The sequence below is a fragment of the Diabrotica undecimpunctata genome, chromosome 6 (assembly GCF_040954645.1).
Source record: "Diabrotica undecimpunctata isolate CICGRU chromosome 6, icDiaUnde3, whole genome shotgun sequence".
Classification (NCBI taxonomy): domain Eukaryota; kingdom Metazoa; phylum Arthropoda; class Insecta; order Coleoptera; family Chrysomelidae; genus Diabrotica; species Diabrotica undecimpunctata.
Window position 1 is genome coordinate 93,367,365 of NC_092808.1, and position 21,306 is coordinate 93,388,670.

The 21,306-nt window shown below is 35.5% G+C and overlaps 1 protein-coding gene across 2 annotated transcripts; it reads right to left on the reverse strand.

Annotated features, from left to right (window-relative positions):
- Window positions 1-697: 697 nt before the first annotated feature.
- Window positions 698-5,737, reverse strand: LOC140443561 (uncharacterized). Of its 2 annotated transcripts, none has more exons than XM_072534889.1 (2): window positions 5,502-5,737; window positions 698-5,037 (listed from the first exon to the last, which is right to left on the reverse strand). In XM_072534889.1, exon 2 carries the CDS (start codon window positions 4,731-4,733, stop codon window positions 879-881), a length of 3,855 nt encoding a protein of 1,284 aa, XP_072390990.1. In that variant the 5' UTR covers window positions 4,734-5,037; window positions 5,502-5,737; the 3' UTR covers window positions 698-878. The 2 variants fall into 2 exon arrangements, with proteins under 2 accessions (XP_072390990.1, XP_072390989.1); XM_072534888.1 differs by having other exon boundaries at window positions 698-5,077.
- Window positions 5,738-21,306: the final 15,569 nt, after the last annotated feature.

Genomic DNA, 21,306 nt, shown 5'->3' on the forward strand with positions numbered 1-21,306 from the left:
ATATAAAAATTGGTCTATCTCCAGCTCGAGATTTTTCACCATCCATCATTCTGTGTAAACATGGTAATTTTAAAAGAATCAGTTTAAGCACATTCGAGTGGGAAGCCATAATTGAGTGGTTTAAAGAAAAAATGAGTGATTTTTTCCAAGCAGATCTACCGACTTATGCGGATGAGTATGATCCCATCGAATTTATGTGTGGTGATTTTTGCAAACTAAGACAATTGGTGATGGAAAATGTAAAGTTGCTAACAATCGAGAAATTTGGAGCCGCATTTTATTTGTGGGAAGATGACGTCAACCAAATTATAGAAGCAGACCAGAGCATGATGTCGCATAGAGTGGTGCTGTTAAAGAGTTTACAATTTCACGAATACTATATAAACATTTCAACTTTCATCAAGAACAATTTTGGTGCTATAGACTCTTTACATGGACCAGTTGAAGCCTTCGCAGCATATTGCAATATTTGTCCAAACACTTTGTTAAGTTTAGCTTTAAAGGAATTTGTATATTATTATAAAATTAAAGTTGTAAATGATTTAACTGAATAAATAATATTAATATAAAAATGTTGTCTTTTATTTGTAATCTAACATAAATAAAACCAAAAAATGTAAGATTACACAAATTTATTATTATTAAAACTTACATTATAAAATTAATACTATTTTTTATATTTACAAAACTACAATTTACAAAAACTTTGCGATAAGTGACCTTTTCTCTTTTTGTTCTTATGAGTAGCCATATACTAAAAGAAGATAATTATGTATGCAAAAAGCATGTACATTGAACGGTCCAGGTAGTATCAAACAAGACATGATCAAACGAATTTTGACACCAATTATCTGTTTTTCTGCAACAACAAATACATGTTATTCAACAAGATAATGTCCCCACGGAAGCGTATTAAATGATTTTGGTATTAAGTACCTCTTATCGTCATAAGGACTTAGAGCCGTTTTGGATTGCTCGATGCTGAATACTGAGTGTTGGTACGACCGAATACATCTTTGGCTCGCGGTTTGAATTTTGAATTCTTTAAGACATTTTTCATAGTCTTCGTACGTAATTTTATTTCGAACGACGTTATATTTCACTCCTTTTGCTTTTTTCGTTATTCCCAAATTTCCTATGTCACATTCAATTCTCTCTTTGTTTAGTTGTTTTCTTTCTAGACGCTGTCTCTCTTTTTCCCTCTCCTCGTCAGTTATTTGCAGTTTAAATGTGTACATTTTTGATCGTAATCCAATAAAATGTGTAATTATTTTCCCATTTGCCTCATCCTTCATTAATCCGGGGATTTTTTTATTTAACCTTTCTATTTCGTATGGGTTGTTTTCGGCATAGTCTGAGGTATCGAATTTACTTGGATGCGCCTTTAAAACCTCTCTATATGCATCTGAACATTGCAATTCATAAATAAAGCTATCTGTATCCATGTACAGCAATGAACAGTTTTTCTCTCCCATCGTTGGAAGCATAAAGTTGTAGTGAAAATCATACATACATAATTTGGATATATTGAGGATTGCTGCGCCTATATACAGGGGTTTATTAAAGCATACTTCTGATTTCTTAAGTTCGATAGCTACCAAATTTTCGCTAAAGATCGTACGACTGTGAAATCGACTACTCGCAATCAAATTTTTGGCTCCGTACCTTCCATGCCACTTTTTACATAATTTTACAATACGATGACGTCTTTGATTCTGTAAAGTCTTTCCGAACACCGCATTATTCATTAGCTTGTAAAGATTTTTCTCGAAGCTACTTGTTGCTTTAGCTCTAAGTTGAGTATTCAAGTTAATGTACGGTCGCAGCCACGCAGATTGATTAAATTTTAAAACTTTATGTATCTTTGTTAAAATTAACCCGTTGGCTAATGCCTGTTTAAGATTTCTATAATGCATAATATATTTTGTTTTGGGATATAAGGTTGGTAATAACTTTGGTAATTTTGAACCGGGCGGAATGCGGTGTTCGGCAGCAAATGGAAAATCTTTATGTTTGTCGTGTAATTCGCGTGGATACTCCAAGTCAACTTGGAAAAAATAGCCCTCCTTTGCATCATCCTGTATTGACATAATATCTATATGGCCTTCGGGAAGATTACCAACACCAAATTTGGTTACGTCTTCGATCCACTTGAATCCTCCTATTGGTAAAGCTTCACTCATGGCCCAGCCATACAGATTGTTTACATCTAAATAGAGGATGTACTTAGAGGGCCGTGTGGGATCATACGACGAAATGTATTTGTTGTTGGCCTCCGAATATCTGTTGCTACAAACAGATATCCCACCTCTTATGGCTTTTTCCATAAACAAGATCATATCCACATCTTTTAGCAATTCTAATTTACATTGTGTATATTTGAGCATACAATCCCAAGTGTATCCTGGCATAGTATAATACCATGCTGGATCTAATTTATATGTGTCTCGACATTTTTGTCGAAACTGCTCAAACACATCAGCCAACAGCAGAATATCTGTTTTTAAATACAAATCGCTGTATTCCCCCAAATTTTTACAATTAAATTTCTGCCAAACATTTTGCGCATGAGCATACTTCTCTTCACTAATGTATTCATTATTTAACTTATTATAAAAATGGTTAATTGTGGGTAAAGAAGTTTCATCCAATTTTTCCAAACTATCAATATAATCGTAACAAAATACTCCTTTACAAGTTAACAAATTAAATGTATCATTATCTAATTGACTAAATTCTCGTTTTAAAATCTTCTTTTCTGATATATCTAAAAGAGATGCCAATTCATCGAGTGAAGCTCCCATAAATCTAAGTGAATCAATAAATCGTAATTTAATTTGATGTTCGTCAGATTGTAATGTAAATGAAATATATTTTTCTTTATTAATGGGAAGTAAGCTCAAGTGCCCATGCTTGCAAAGATCTATAATCATAAAATGCGAGTCGTAGCCACTAAAATTATGAAATACGATTGGGACGACAAACAATTTTTTAAAGTTCAAATTACATGCTTGGTGCGCAAATCCTCGTACTTGTCCCGTAAAATGATCGTGATCTACAACAATTGTATCTGTAGCCAAAAAGCGTTTGCCACAAATATGGCACAAAGTTGCCATATTTGTGTTGGGCTTTTCGACCATAGGTACAATTGTCTTTATTTTGGAATTTACAAATGTGGAAATTTCGGCCATTTCTTTTGCGAACCACTCCATGCAATTTTCACCTCTATAGCTATTAAAATAAGATAAACTATCATCGTAAGCACATTTCAAATAATAACCTGCACTAAAAGGTACATGTTTCTGATATTTTGCTGTTTTACTCACTGTGACATTGGAATCTGTAAAATTATGTAATTGGCATTCAAAATCAGCATAAACTATAAACGGAGTTGTTTGTTTGTATGTAAAATTGCGAAAAGCCACATGATCATATTTGGGAACAGTCATTCTGCATTTATTCACATCTGAACACATTTCTTCGTGCTCTGCTAGTTTGCTTTCACTGCTAAAATAGTTCAAACATCTATCACATATATATTTTTTACGTGTGTCTTTGTTTAATTGCGATTTTACTAATTTTCCCAAATCTTTAATCCAACAATAATGAAGGCGTATTTCAGTCTGATCGTCATCTTCTGGAAGAACATCGTAATCGTTTAATTTTGGAAAATATTTATCTTGTACTAGCAGCAAATTAACATGCTTTTCCATCTTTTGCGGTGTCAGTCTGGCAGGTACTACTTCGTAAAATTGTTTGTCCTTAACTACATTTAATTCTAAGACAAAAACATTAACTGATATGGCGTTTAATTTTTCGAATTTTGAAATTTGGTTTAATTGCATTGGGCTTTCTAATTTATCCGTTTGCAAAACAGTAGAATAATGTGGATATTTCGAAACTCGTCCAGCATTTTTGTTAACAGGATACAGAGCGCTAACTATTGACCAATAAAAGCATGCCTGATCAACGTTATGCACATTAATGCACGCTCGTTTTTTCTGAATCTCTATTGGCAAGTCAATGAACGATGAACCATTTCCTATTTCTACTTTATTAATATTAACTTCTAATGAGATTACTTTAGACAGAGCAGCACCCGAATCTTTTTCTGCAAATTCAGACAGCTTTGTAAAAATTTTATCCTTAACATTTTCACTAAACCAAAGATGTAAATCGGTCGATGTGTCTATAATAGCATTTTTAGTGTTAAAATATTTTAAATCTAAACTTTCGGTATCACTTGATTTTTTAATGAATTCGCCGCAAAATGTAGTATTGACTTTAAGAATTCTATTTGTTTTTAAAATAATTTTAATTTTTCTACTAAAAATAATATAACAATCATTTAGGAACTGTGTTAAGTCCTTATGCACTAAATTAACTATAACTCCAGTTTTAATTCGACTAGCAAAACACGAAATGACATTTTCCCATTTAACTCTATTGCGTAATTTTGAATTAAGCCCCAACCCAAAGTACTTATTATTGAAATTTAAAATAATTTGCCTAAAATGCTTAAAATGTCCTATGTAAGTTTGCAATTTTCTAACTGTTCCTACGGATAGTTTACTGTTTTTAATTACTTTACTACATCTAAACATTTGACTATTTAACCGTCTTGTCCAAACTTTACGATCTCTTTCAGTGAATTTATCGAAAATTATTTTACTAAGCTTTTTAATAATGTGCATCAAATCATCAGACTGTTTAATCACTTGTTTTATATGCATGGCTACTCACACAAACAAACAATAAGAAAAAATCACTTACCTTATTCAACTATCTTAAAGGATGCTAGGAGTCTGCTTTTTCCAATATCAACTTCCCCTTCGTATATCAGCGAATAGTTTCCGCTGTTGATGTCCGTTATTGCTGCTTGGTAGGCTTTGGTTACCCGCTGTGGTAAGAAAACAACTTCAGCGCCCAAATCCAGCAGAACTGTATCCCCAAATTGTGTTGTTACCACCTTTGCACTGTGAATGGTAAATTTTTCTCCAATTTGCAGATCTTTAAGTTTTTTTATTGGCTTACGTTCTGCAACCAAGGATGAATTATTTAGTTTTGATAGATCCATCTACAACAACAATAGAACAAACTATAGTTTTTCCGCTTAACGTGAATGGAGAGATGCATTACATACTCGGCAATAGAGAAGAACCATATACTACAAGAAATCGAACTACGAACAGCGGAGAATACTTCTTATAAAAAATAGCAGACGTGAAATGTTTTACAACACCCAAATAGATAAAAAGGACATAATAAATACAAAAACAGTATACATTTTTCATAAAATACTGCATGCAATACGACCAGAGAGATGTACAATTCACATAAAATACAATGATAAAAAGGGCATAATAAATACATAGAAATATACATTTTTCATAAAATACTGCATGAAATACGAAGAGAGAGATGTACAATTCTCATAAAATACAATGATAAAAAGGACATAATAAATACATAGAAATATACAAAAGACAAAAACCGCTTACCTTTATCAGATATATGTAAGTCACTGCACACCGTATTGACTACTGCGAACTTGTTGTTGTTGTATGTTTGCGATGCGAACTGTGACACCGTATGCGCTCCTCGGTCTTTTAAAGAACAGAGCAGCATATCGCCCCACGCGAGCCCAAGTTGCGTCAACCTAATGCGCCTACGGTACCATCAACTGATTCGTTTCATTGATAAGCAACACCTTGTGTTCTAGAAATGCTCATATTTATATATTTATTTTTATTTCTTCAACTAATTTTTATGGTATACAATAAGTAGATATTGCGGTAAGCGAATCGTTGTTATCAATTTAGAATTTTGTTAATGTGGTTGCTGATATCATCATACATTTTACAAAATGTAGCAACTGCGGTTTTCTTTCCGGTGTACTTGTTTTTCCAATGATTAAAATAAAATTTGTTATCACACTTGTTTACGTGTTTTGAATTATGCGGTACCGCGTTATCACGAGGCTTCATCCTGTTTGCTAACAAATGCACTATTTTAACATATTATTATATTTTAAATATTTCAGTATATAATTCTGTTTTTGTGAATTTTGTATAAATAACTGTATTAACAATTTTTGGAAATTAGTATAAATCAAGATGCTTGTCTGTTTACATGCCTTATTGTTGCTCTCTGTATCTGTGTGTGTGTGTGCAGAGAATAGCACTCTGGAGTATGCTAGTTCTTTTCTTCAACGTTTCGGATACCTCTTCAGAAGTCTCTTACATTTATTCCTCTGGTTAGGATACACAATGCCTTATGAGACAATAAGTGAAACTATAAAACCTTGCGGTTGTATAGAAATATTCGAAATGAACGATTGGATCGATACTAGGACTGAGTACATATTATGTGAATCATGTAAAGAACAATTGACAAACCTGCGAATTGAAGATCAAAGGAGATTGGAAGCAGAACGAATACTTAGAGAAGAACGACTTTTACACATAAAAACGCAAATTGAGGCATTAACGGACGACGTTCAAATTAAATTACATCACATAATTAAAAATACTGATCGACGAAATACCCTTATCCGATATTTGAATAGAGGTTACCTGAGTAAAACGCTACTTGAACTACTAGGTTTTGTGAAAAAGGGATGATTTTGGCTGACATCTCCTAATCGCTTACTAAAGATGGAGGAAAATTATAAAGAAGTGCTTTTTTGGTACTAATGTAATGTAAATAAACAATACTTGTACATGTCTATGTCTTTTTTTTTAATATAACAGTTTCAGTGTTGTATATATAACTTGTAGCTATATGTAACTCAATAATAAAAGATATTTTAATGAAAGATATGTATATTTCTCCTACGCATTACTACTGAATATGTTCTACGTAGAATGTCACGTTTTATATGGCAAGTTTCTAGATAAATTTTATAAAGATATAATTTGTATTAGTACAAGAGAATTGGGAATTTGACGTTGGTTCATTTTATGATGTTTTTAACCATAAATAATGATTGTATCGCACTTGGTCTGTAATTTTCGTAATATACATGAAAATACCTTTCTAATGGTATGCTGCACGGAGCACTTGGTGCAAAATTGAGCGAGTTAGGGTTTGCTAGAGATCAAACTGCGATAAGAGATTTTTCTATGCCAATGGTTTTGTTTTACCGTCAATAACAATAAATAAGCATTTATAGTTCGACCAAGTTATTACAACGGCCGTTATGACACCTTACCATATATCTTTTGAACGGATAAGCGGAAATCGACTTATGACCCATCAAATTAAAGGATTTTGAATAATAAATTACATTGTGATGTCTAATTTAATAAAATTTTATGTATAAGATCTCTTTGATACCCTGTTACATTCTGTATCGAATGTCACGTCATTTCACGTTCTATGTTGAATGTCACGTCCTGCGTCGAATGACACGTCCTGCGTCGAATGTCACGTGACATTTCACGTTCTGCGTCGAATGTCACATCCTGCGTTGAATGTCACATAACTGTCACGTTCTACGTCGAATGTCACGTCCTGCGTCGAATGTCACGTGACATTTCACGTTCTACGTCGAATGTCACGTCCTGCGTCGAATGTCACGTCATTTCACGCGACATTTCACGTTCTGCGTCGAATGTCACGTTCTACGTCGGATGTCACGTTCTCTTAGGCACTGTACGGATAAGAAGAAGAATGTTCATACTGATCGTTGACATGGCTTCTGTGTCACCTACGCTTTCATTTTACACCTCATACGTCAAAATCATGCCAATAGCAACAAAGATACGTTCTAGCGCCCATTTGGCAATGCTGCCATCTTTGTTTTTTGTGTCCCCGTCTCCTCCCCGTTCCAACGAGCCCTCGTACGCCCCGATCGGACCAATAGAAACAAAGATATGACGTAATGACCTTTTGGCATGCTCCGATGCGCACGGCACATACTGCGTTCAACCCCATTTTTCATCCCCTTTCCAACGAGCCCTCGTACGTCATCCTACGTTAAGCCGTTTGGAACTTAAGACCGGGGGTTGCGATTTTAGGGGTTGCAATTTAGGGGATGAGCTCAGACATAGGTAGTCTATCTACTCAGGCTACATGATTGCCAAAAAGATAACCACAAGAATATCTGTAGGAAGAAGAAACAGAGGCCGACAACGAATAAGGTGGTGTTGTGAATTGTCTCCTTGATACAAAACAAGAAACGGGCAAGGCGTTGGAACTGGCTAAGTAAGTCGACTTGGAGTAAATAATCTTTCGTCGAAAACAATTTCTAGGTCGAACTGGTAAAAGTAGTTTACCAGTGGTAGTGGTAGTGGTAGTTGACAAAGATTGTAGTTTAGAAAAGTATTTAACTATATATAAATATATATATACTATGTCAATAATACCTAACTACTTTATATATATATATATATATATATATATATATATATATATATTTCTATATATATATATATATATATATATATATTTATATATATATATATATTTATATTTATATATATATATATATATATATATATATATATATATATATATATATTCAGGGATTCTACAGTATTCACTGCCTTCCCTCGCTCAACCGTTTCCATCTCTCTCTGTTGTCCCATTCTCCATCCTTTAGGCCTCTCTTACTCATGGCGTCGTCTACTTTGTTCCTCCCGGATTTTCGGGGTCGTCCTCTTTTCCTCCTTACTATGTGGCTCCATTCGGTTATTTTCTTTATCCATCTGCTGTCACTAGTTCTTCTTACATATCCATACCACTTTAGTCTTTTTTGTTCTATATATGTTATGATTTATTCTTGCTGTTCTTTGCTTTATTTCGTCATTACTTCTCCTATCCATTCCTGTTACTCTGCAGCATCTTCGCAGGCATTCCATCTCTGTTGCTACTATCTTACTGCTGTTTTTCTTGTTTATGGTTTAATTTTCAGCCCCATATATCATAATACTTCGCACTAATGTTTTATAAATCTGTGTTTTTGTCTTCATATTTAGGTGTCTATCCCACCATACTGAGTAAGTTGTCGGATTGCTGTTCTTGTTTGCCCTAATCTTTGTGTAATTTTTTCCTCTGTTGTTGCCTTTTTAGTGATTATAAACCCCAAGTATTTGAATTTATCCTTTCCTTTGATTGTTACGTTGTCATCAATCTGTAGATCTTCTATGTCTTCTTCACTTGTAGATAGGTACTCTGTTTTCGATTTAATATCTAGGCCAGCCTTGGTATATTGTTCTTGTAGTTTCTTCATCATGTAGCTGAGGTCGTCTTAGTCTTGTGCAAGTGTATTTAACTAACACTAACTATTTATCTTTCTGCTATGCATACGAAGGTAAGGTTTACGTAGAGCGCGTATAAAAACTATCCTACTTGAGGATCGAGTTCGAAGTCTGAGAGAGAAGTCTTGAAGTATCTAGTGTTCGGAACGAAGACTGGATACGAAATCTACTGTCCGGTATGAGCACCGAGAACAAAGTCATGAGTGTAACTATCACGTTTGGCACGATGGCCGAGAACGAAATGTGATAAGAGTCTGAAGTAACTGCTGGCACGATGGTCGCGAATGAAGTCTCTGAATGCGGCCTTGATTTAACCTTTTATAGGGAAAAACAACCACCAATCTTTTAATGATTATAACGAACTTTTTAACGAACTTTGCATAACCCAAACGGTGGGTTCTAAAAACAACTTTTTTATAAATTACGAAGAAACTGCATAATAATTAAAACAATAAAGGGCATTTACTGGAACCAGTACCAAATAAAAAGAAAATTAGGTGTGCAGGTGAAGAATGCAGGTCGATCATGAGTGGATTTGCTTGATATGCACTTCGCTTGTGCCGCTGGTTAATAATCAAACTCCGTGCGAAAACAAAACTGATTTTATTTTGAATTACACAATACATGAATACATATAACGCTTATTAAGTATTATGTCCGCTCGCTCTAATGTTGTGTCACCGATCCCGTCTCGTACTTGAGTGCCGCTGTCGTCTTTGCGGTGCCTTAAGGGACTCGCCTTATCTTCGCATATGGCATAATATATCTCCCTACGCCACTATGTTGCCGGATTGTAAAATGCATAAATAAACTCGAATTGGATAGAGGCGTGAACATGGCCCCCGCCTTGGCAAACACTGCCAACAAAATCGTCTGCTAATGCTAAATGTTCAAATGTTTAAACTACACTTAGTCCGAAACGGGTAGCGGACACACCTTGGAAAAAGAACGAGTTATGATACCATTGTCTGTCTTTATCCTAAAAACTCTGGCTACACCATCACTGCCGCGTAAAACTTCGATCACGCGACCTAGCTTCCACCTTAATGGAGGTAAATTGTCCTCTTTTATGAGCACTAACGTGTTTTCCGCAACTTCACCGTTAGTAGTAGTCCATTTCGTGCGTTTTTGTAGTTCGGAGATGTATTCTTTGTTCCATCGTTCCCATATATGCTGAGAAAGCTGCTGAATATGCTGGAATTTTGAGAGCCGATTAACTGGAACATGACGCAAATCTGGATCTGGATTGGTAATAAGTGGTCTTCCGATGAGAAAATGTGCAGGGGTTAATGGGGAGAGATCATTTGGATCACAGGATAAAGGATGAATCGGTCGGGAATTTATTATAGCTTCAATCTGCACAAGCAACGAATAAAATTCCTCGAACGTTAAGTGCGCGTTTCCCAAAACCCTATGCAAATGATGCTTAACTGTTCTTACTCCGCTTTCCCACAGTCCGCCAAAATGTGGAGAATAGGGAGGTATGAAGGACCACGAAATATTATTCTTTAGCAAGGATTCTCTTATCGCGGGAGTGTGCTGCTCTAAAAATTTGCTTAACAATTTTAACTCCGAACTAGCTGCTATAAAATTGGTTCCATTGTCGGAGACCATCTTTTGAGGCTTGCCTCTTCGCGCAATAAATCTTTTAAAGGCCAACAGAAATAATTCCTTAGACAGTTCTGTAACTAATTCTAAATGTATGGCCTTCGTACAAAAACAAATAAAAAGACACATGTAACTCTTTATTAGTTTACAACCTCGACCCTTTCTATCGCGAATTAAGAAAGGGCCCGCATAATCTACACCTGTTACAATAAATGGTGGGCCACCTGCGAGACGCTGGGCAGGTAGGTCGCCCATTATTGGCTGAATGGATTTAGATTTTAATCTAAAACATTTTACACATTTGTGTACTGTACGTCGCGCTAAATTTCTTCCTGATAACGGCCAGAAAGTTTCTCTTATAGTTGCAAGTAAAAGCTGAGGACCAGCATGCATAAGATCCTTGTGAAAATGATTAAATATTAACGACGTAACTATATGATCTGCCGCTAAAATGATGGGATGTTTTTTGTCATACGTAAACTCGGAATGCTTTAAACGCCCGCCTACTCTCATGATGCCCTGATTATCAAGAAATGGAGATAAATTGATGAGTTTGCTGTTTTTATCTAAAGATCCCTTTTGGTTCAAATGCTTTATTTCGTTAGAAAATGACTGTGATTGACAGAGTTTTAGAATACGATTAAATGCAGAATGTATTTCATCCAAAGAAAGGGGTTCAGAAGTTCTTTCCTTATTTTTACACATGCGGATGAATCTGAACACATATGCAGCGGTTCTTTTTAAACGTAAAATATTAGAGAAGCGCTCAAATGAAAATACTTCCGTATTCTGTGTTTCATCAAGTTTATTCGTAAAAACCTTTATGTTTTTCCTTGTTTCGCTTGTTTCAGTAGGGACAACTTGTAAATTTGGCCATTTATCTGAATCTTGCACGATCCACTCCGGTCCATGCCACCATAAGTTGCACTCCATTATTTTATCTGGTTCTACGCCTCTGGACACTAGATCTGCAGGATTATCCTTGCCTGGCACATGACGCCACTGCGCAAACGAAGTGGTTTCCTGGATCTCTGCTACGCGGTTACTAACAAACGTCTTCAATGCATTGGCTGCTGTTTTCAACCAACTAAGTACTATCGATGAATCTGTCCAGAGGTAACACGTATCAAATTGCACATTTAATGAATTTTTGACCTTATTGGTCAAACGCGATAAAATGACTGCTCCACAGAGCTCTAAACGCGGCAAAGTAACTGGCTTTAAGGGCGCAACCTTGCTTTTTGCACATAATAAGAATGAATACGACCTGCCTAACGAATCGGTAGATTTAATGAATATGCAAGCACCGTACGCCTTTTCTGAGGAGTCGCAAAATCCATGAAGTTCTAGTTACCTTACTAGAACATATAACATGCCGAGGTATTTTTAAATTGTTTAAGATTTCTAATTTATTCCTAAATTGTAAATAATTATTTGCTAAATGCTCCGGTATGGGATCATCCCATGAAAGACGCTCGAGCCATAGTTGTTGTAACATAATTTTCGCTATGATGGTACACGCACTTAATAGACCCAAGGGATCAAAAATTTGAGCTATGTCCGATAATAAAGTTCGCTTTGTGATTATATGGCCTAGAGATGAACTTATGCTATAAAACATAGTATCTGATTGCGGTGAGTACAATAATCCCAAAGTTTTCGCCTTCTCGTTTTCACCGAATTGAATAACGGAACCCGTAGTTAAATTATCCGGTATATCTCTTAATATTTCAGGATCATTTGAATAGAATTTACGCAATGTAAATCCTCCGCCTTTGAGGACCTCAAAAAGTTGTTTACATGCTTCGCGCGCTTTCTGTTTTGAATCAAAACCTGTCAAAAGGTCGTCCACATAAAAATCGGATTTAATAATGCTAGCAATGTTAGGATTTTTAGCTTCTTGCTCCTCTGCCAATGTCGTTAGACATTTAATCGCTAAGTAAGAAGAGCATTTCATACCGTATGTAACTGTCTGTAACTGAAATATTTCAATCGGTTCTTCCGGATTATTTCGCCATAAGATACATTGTAAGGATTTTTGATCATCTGCAACCAATACCTGACGGTACATTTTTTCTATATCCGCACTAACTACATATAAGTGTGTTCTAAAACGCAATAAAATGGAGAGTAAATCATTTTGTAAGGTTGGTCCGGCCATTTGAATACTATTTAATGAAATGCCGTTTGTAGTTGGCGCACTACAATCGAACACAACGCGCAAACGTGTCGTCAAAGAATTTTCCTTTAATACTGGATGATGTGGCATAAAATAAAATGTAGTATTTACCCTAAAGTCTGTTGCCGCTTCCGTAATTCTGCATAAACCTTTTATGTGTCCTAATTCTTTATATTCCTGGATGAATTCGCTATAAAGAGTTTTAAGATTGGCATCTTTATTCAACTTACGCTCGAGATTTAAAAATCTATTTTTTGCTTGACGAAATGAATCACCGAGTGAACTTATCGATTCCTTGAATGGCAATGATACTATGAATTTGCCTGTCGCGTCGCGTTTCACCGTATCTTCGAAATGTTTTTCGCATGCAATTTCTTCGCCCGAGAGTGCAGGTTTTCCATTGAAAACCTCTTCAAGTTCCCAGAACTTACTTAGCTGTTCTGTAACTTCTATTGTGTTTGTGAAATTACACTTAGTTATTCGCTTTTCTGATGCTTTGTTTTGGCTGATATACGGCCCTGCTATGATCCAGCCAAACATTGTTTCTTGCATGAATGGTTTATTTTTACCTAAACTAATTCTGTTTGCGCCCAGTATTTGCCAAAATAGATCACTTCCTATCAACAATTCGACCTTTTGTGGTTTATGAAAATGATTATCCGCTAATTTTAAATGTTTAGGTATCTGCAAATCGCTAATGTTTATTTCAGATGCCGGCACGCACCCCGTAATTTCTGGTATTACGAAACAATTTAAAGTTTTATGAAAAGTTATATCGCTACGCGACTGTATATTTATTTCGCATTTGAATCGAACGGGAGATGCAGTATTATTTATGCCCATGACTGATATGTTCGCGCTTGTCGTTTTTAATCTAAGTTTATCGCATAAATTTTCGGTTATGAATGAGCTTTGTGAACCGCAATCTAACAAAGCTCGCACTATGTATGCCTTACCTTGGCCGTCAAAAATATTAACTAATACTGTGGACAGTATAGTTTGATCTGCAGCGCTAACTGCCGAAACTGACAAATTGGTAGTGTTTAAACTACCTTGTATATTATCTGCAGATTGTATATCGCTCGTGTTTTCTACCGGTTGATGAACTAAAGCTGCGTTCTGTTCGCTTGACCTATCTGGATGCAATAACGTATGGTGTTTTGACGCACATTTCTTGCATGTTGATTGTCTACACCGCTTATAGAAATGTCCAGGTTTAAGACAATTCGTGCAAAGATTGACCTGTCTTACTTTATCAAACCTGTCCCTAGATGAAAGTTTTGAAAATTCGCCGCATTGATAAATGTTGTGTTCCCTTTTGCAAATAGGGCAACACTGTGTATTATCCGATTTATTTAAAGTTCCCTGTGATGAATATAGACCGCGAATGTTATGTGAATATTTCGTATTCCGTGAATACGCGCCCGCCTGAGAAATATTTCGTGTATTTTGCCTTTCAGCTTGATTTACCTCAAGAGATTCTAAAAGGTCCGCCCTTGATTTTAAAAACGTTTTAAAATCATCAAAACTAGGAATTTCATTATGTGTTTTGCTATTCTCCCATGCGCGTAAAGTCGATGTATCGAACTTACAAGAAATAATATGAATAAGGAGTATGTCCCACGAATCAGTAGGTAGCCCTAGCTGCTTTAACGCGTATAAATGTTTCGAAAAAATGTCAACTAATTGCCGCAATTTATTAGATGACTCTTTATGTATTGGCTCTATATTAAATAAGGCATTAATATGATTGGAAATTAATAATCTCTTATTATCGTACCTTTCCCTAATTAATTTCCACGCAACTGTATAATTTTCGGCGGTAAACTCTAATGTGCGTATGACCTGCGCCGCACCGCCCTGTAATGAACTTCGTAAATAATGAAAACGCCTTATATTGTCTAAGTACTCATTTCTGTTAACTAAAGATTCAAAAAGATCTGCAAAATCTAACCAATTATTATAATTACCATCAAATTTTGGTAACTCGATAGGTTTAAGCTCAATACAATGCCCTGTATATGAATTCTTAGAGCGCTCACTTGCTTTATCGCTTTCTATACAAGCTACTTGTTGATTATCGCGAATGATTTTTCGCGCTACCGCTAATTGTGAATAATATTTGTTATAGAATTCTTCGCGCTCCGTATATTCATCCTCTAATAATTCAAATTGAACCGTATTTTCTATTTGCCCCTGAACGTCATCGAATTCGCCCTGTAAATGTTCTATATTATTTACCATTTCAATAGCCTGTAATACTTCTAAATCTGAAATCGTTTCACCCTTAGTTATTTTATCATTTAACGCTAATATAAATTTCGAAAATATTGTGAGTTTGCATTTAAAACCGCCCCTTTTTCGCTTTAAATTCTCCATAATTTTATAATGAATTATACAGTAAACAGAAACAGATTATAAATCGCTTGATATTCGACCCTAACGTTCTCAGAATTATCACATGTGCAGAATAAGGTACAAAGACTGATAAATAAAAGGAAATGTGAAATGGATATGCTCACCAAAATATTGTATGTTTATTGTAACAGCTCTAGCCTCCTGGCGCCAAGGATATGCCTTAACTCGTATAATAGGTCTTCACAGATTTTAAACCCACAGTTGTCCAATTATGTAACTGTCTTAAGATTAACGTTCGACAGTCTATAACGCGCTCGGGCCACTATGAATGCACTATTTCGCCCGCTAATTTGATGACACAAATATGAGTTCGGAATTCGGTGAATTTACACTGTTTCAACACAAAAATTTGATGATTCGGCTCGAATAGACCATGGATTTGCTTGATATGCACTTCGCTTGTGCCGCTGGTTAATAATCAAACTCCGTGCGAAAACAAAACTGATTTTATTTTGAATTACACAATACATGAATACATATAACGCTTATTAAGTATTATGTCCGCTCGCTCTAATGTTGTGTCACCGATCCCGTCTCGTACTTGAGTGCCGCTGTCGTCTTTGGGGTGCCTTAAGGGACTCGCCTTATCTTCGCATATGGCATAATATATCTCCCTACGCCACTATGTTGCCGGATTGTAAAATGCATAAATAAACTCGAATTGGATAGAGGCGTGAACAATGAGAACAAGATGCGCCAAATGTGAAGTAGGTTTGTGCACAAAGTGTAATGTTAAATTTCATACACAGCTATAGAAAGTTTTTTGCCGATTATCTCTCAATTTCATAAAATATTTTTTACTTTTATTTCATTCGGTTAATGTAGCCATAGGAACCTAGCGTTGCCATTTGGCAACAGGCAATATTTTTAGGTTTTAATATATTTAATAATTATTTTTGTCTTTTTCTAAGTAAGTTTTGTCCATTCATAAGAGTTATTTGTATTATTTATGTAAAATAAAGATTTTCGAAAACTTCGTCCTTCATGGGTTAACACTGAAAATAATACTACCGCAGAGATAAACTAAAAAATATAAATATATATATATATATATATATATATATATATATATATATATATATATATATATATAGGTCCAGGTCTCTGAACCATATGTTAGGACTGGGCGTATTGGTTTGTATTTCTCGATATAATTGAGGATTTAAGAAGAAGATTGAGCCCAAAACAGCATTTGTTCACCGTGCAAATTCTGCGGTTTATCTCTGCGGTAGTATTATTTTCAGTATTAACCCATGAAGGACGAAGTTTTCGAAAATCTTTATTTTACATAAATAATACAAATAACTCTTATGAATGGACAAAACTTACTTAGAAAAAGACAAAAATAATTATTAAATATATTAAAACCTAAAAATATGGCCTGTTGCCAAATGGCAACGCTAGGTTCCTATGGCTACATTAACCGAATGAAATAAAAGTAAAAAATATTTTATGAAATTGAGAGATAATCGGCAAAAAACTTTCTATAGCTGTGTATGAAATTTAACATTACACTTTGTGCACAAACCTACTTCACATTTGGCGCATCTTGTTCTCATGATCGACCTGCATTCTTCACCTGCACACCTAATTTTCTTTTTATTTGGTACTGGTTCCAGTAAATGCCCAACTCCATCGTATCTAATATCATCAGATACTCTATGAAAGGAACGACTTGAGAGTGAACTAGAAGGTCGGCCACCTTGTTTTGCAGGCACTCCGTATTTGGTCAGATAGGCTTGCACAATTTCACGCCTAAACTCTAACTGTGTCAACTTGTTGCCGGATTTTTTATGTAGCACCCACGCATTTTGTATAGTCGCATCCAGCATCCAGGTAATCAAGCTCCGGTACCATTTTTTTGCCCTCATTCCTATTCTAAAGCGGTTTATATTTTCGTCCATTAGGTCGGTGCCCCCCATTGCATTATTATATTTACCAATCAGGCATGGACTTTGAACCTGGATGATTTTCTTTTTAGCTTGTGAATATCTTTTCACGAGCGATTGTGGTTCCACCCCATAACATGTTGACGCTACACTTACGACGCTGTTATCCAACCATCTTACAACTATAATACCAGTTTCTCTCTCGAGAATCGACTCTACATCACCCCTTTTGCGTTTCTGCATATTAGCTTTCGATTCTATAGGGCAGCTTTTGGGAATGCGATTTTCCAGTATTGTTCCAGTAAGGCTATAGCCACGATCCTTTATATGTTTCAAAAGGTGGAGGCTCGTAAATAAATTGTCGCAGAAAAATTTGTAGGGTAATCTTGATTTATCATTGGGCAGTTCATCGAGCATTGTGACGAATCTAGCCGCACATGCTCCAAAAACTTTATAATAATGATTATTTGCTTTGGGATCGGTTCCTTGGTACATGTTGAAGCTTACAAGATACCCACTTTTAGTGTTGAGGCACCAAACTTTGTATCCGAAACGAATCGGCTTTCCTTTTATGAACTGTGAACTTTTATGAGTGGCGTCCAAAGTATTTCACCATAGATTCGTCGTAATTTAATTCGTCTTCAGGGACGTAATATTCTTTATATTTTTTTTGTAAATAGTCAGCTAATAGTCTGATCTTGTAATATTTGTCCCTTTCATCGATGGCTTCATTATTTGCAAGGTGTAAAAAACGCCAAATTGTAAGGAACCGATCTCTTCGCATAGCGTTCATGACCATTGCATTACCCATATCGCCTTTCGTACCCCGGTAAAATTTTTTTCCCGGGAGCCAATTATACCCCGATAGAATCAAAATGGCAAAGAAACACCTCATTTCTCCTGCGGAAATTTTGGGGTCGGGAAAGTTCTTTTGTAGTGCATAACTCGTGTATTGGTTGAGAATGTAACTAATTATATCCTCGTCGAAAAATAATTGGAACATCTCGACAGGTGTCAACGTATTGAATGGTTCGTAGCTATATTTTGGGAAACTAGCGGCATTGTCGACCAAATCACCCGTTATCCAATTTAGGGACTCGTATTCAATTTTCTTCACTTGAGAGGTAGTTTGTGGGATGAAACTTCCGCTGGTTTCCTGGGAAATATCCATCGCTTGAACTGCATCTTCTTCGATGTCGTCATCCTCCTTGTCTGCTTCTTCGCCATACATTTGCACCTCAACATTTGCTTCCAGCTGTTTTCTAGACAGATTGTCGATGAATCCTCCCCCATCCTCCTCGCCAGAATCTTCATCAGTGAGGTCTCCAATATTTGGGGGCTCAACATAAATATTTCTAACGTTGACGTCATCTTCGTAAACCATGTTCAAAGCTTCTTGTAGAGAGAAACCCCGCCTGAAAAAACAAGATGCCTGTAGATACTAGCGTTGCCATATGGCAACGCGATGAATAAAAACAAAATATTGTAAAAGATCGCTTTTTTTCAAGGGTTGTCAAATATTCACAGAGGGAAAATGACCTTTCTATTAGAGCATAATTGTTACTTTAGCCACTTAGATGTAATAGTTATTCAGCAGTAATTGACAAATTGAGCTACTTACACAAATCTTATATCCATTTTTACAACTATCAAAAACGGTGACTATAAAATCTCACAAACACCAACGAATTAGGTTTTTGTTAGGTGTATATCTTCAAATCACTTATTTTCTGCAGACCGGCACGTTCTTGGAAACAAAACAAACTAACATAACCTCAAAATAATAAGATTCGTACGTCAATACCAGTGTTGCCATATGGCAACTCCAGTCCTTCATGGGTTAAGTAAATTTCTCAGGTATATAAATTCGTTCACTGCTTCAATTACGTCGTTTTCTATAATAAGTGGTTGTAGAATTTGTGATTGCGTGTTTATTTTCATATACTTCGGTTTGTTGGTGTTTATTGTTAATCCCATTTTTGTAGCTTATTATTTTAGTGCTATATAAGTCTCCCGTACACCCTTTTTCGTTCTCCCAACAATATTGATGTTATCAGCATAGGCAAGGATTTACATTGATTTATTATATATTGGTTGTGATTTATGACATACTTATTATTATTTTTAGAGCCATATTGAACAGTATATAGAAGAGAGGGTCTCCCTGGCGCAGCCCGTTATTTATTTTAAAAGGTTCAGATAGTTCCCCGTTGATTCCACTATACATTAAATATTTTTAAGACTTAGTTTTGTTAAATTTACTAACTAATTTGGTATTCCTAGCTCTTTTATTGCTTTGAACACTTCTCTTCCGTTTACATCTCTTCGACTAAAAAATCGTAGACTGCTTTGTAGTCTATAAATATGTGATGAGTATATATGCCATATTCCAGTGTGTTTTAGTGTATTTTCTAAAATTTGTCTTAGAGTTGCAATATGATGAATTCTCGATTTACCACATCTGATACCAGCCTACAATTTTCCTATTATTCGTTCTGCAGATGGTGCCATACGGTAGCACAGTACTATGGAAAATATTTTATACGGTGCATTTAGAAGCTTAATCCCTCTGTGGTTAGAGCATTCAAAGATATCTCCTTTTTGAGTATGGTGTAAAGTATTCCAATATTCCAATCACTGGGTAGGGATTTCTGTGTCCATACTTATTTTATGAGCTGCTGTAGTGGCATAATGGTATCGTGGCCACCCTCTTTATACATATAGTTCAGATGTGAGGTTATCTATTCCGGGTGATGCATTTTTTTTGCTAGTTTTTTAACTGGATCTTTAACTTCAAGAATCGTTGGTTGTTCCTCTTCCCTCTCATTTGTAATGCTTATGTTGATCTTGTTTTTAATTATGTTCTTCCTTTAAATAAAGTTCCTGGTTAAATTATTCTACCCATCTATTCACTTAATTCTCTACCGTTGTTCTAATTTATCGTGTAAGCATCTTTCTGTAGACTTCATTTTTTTCTTTTGTTGCATTCTTGCATTCATAATTAAACCAATGATTTTTACGGAAACAATTTTTTGTTCCTATTTCATCTTTTGCTGCTGCTTTAATATCTTCGTTTATTCTAGCCCAGTAGGAGTCTACATCTGTCTGGCCTTCTTCATTTACATTTTGATTCCTTAGCCTATTGGTTATGTTTTCCGAGTATCGTTTGTTTCTGTTTAATTTATTTTCTTTACTGATGTTTAAAATTCTAGCCCTCAATGTTGAGGTCACTATGCAATTATATAAGTCTATGTTAGCGCCTATATTATAAGTTCTTCAGTTTATTATGTCTGTTTTATGCTTTGAATCTATTAAGATGTAATCAATCTGACTTTTCCATCAGGAAAGATACAGGCTAACTTGTGTATATTTTTGTGTTTAAAATAGGTGCTAGCGACTGTCATATTTGGTACTGCAGCTAAGTTTATCAGTCGTAATTCAATATCACTACTAGTGTTGTATAGGCTGTGTCTTCCTATAGTGAACATAAAACCTCGCTCACGTCCTATGCTTGAATTAATGTCTCCTCTTAGTGTCATTTCTAGGACATCTTCTGTAGGCTTATTACTTCACCTGGTTTGTTATCAGTTGGGGTATGTGCATTGATTAAACTGTAATTGAAGAAATTTTAGTTTAGGTGAAAATAGTACATTCTTTGACTGTTGGTTTTAGTCCATAATAATGCCCTTTTTCTTTGGTTTACAATAAAATCCACCCCATCCATGTGTGGACTTTACCTGATAACCACTTCACATCGATTAAATTGGCCAAGACATTGCCAAAGAAATCAACAAGTCTTGTGGGTACTTTTAATCGCAACAGAAAGGAAGTTCCTCTAAGCGTAAAGTGTGAAAATAGAGAATTGTATATTACCCATATATTCCAGAGCGACCAAATATATAGTCACAAAGATGTGCTTTAGTTGAGCTCGTTACATCAATCAGTGGAT

What these genes read in the sequence shown, in the direction of transcription:
- LOC140443561 (XM_072534889.1), bottom strand. Translation starts at nt 4,733, where the DNA reads ATGCATATAAAACAAGTGATTAAACAGTCTGATGATTTGATGCACATT.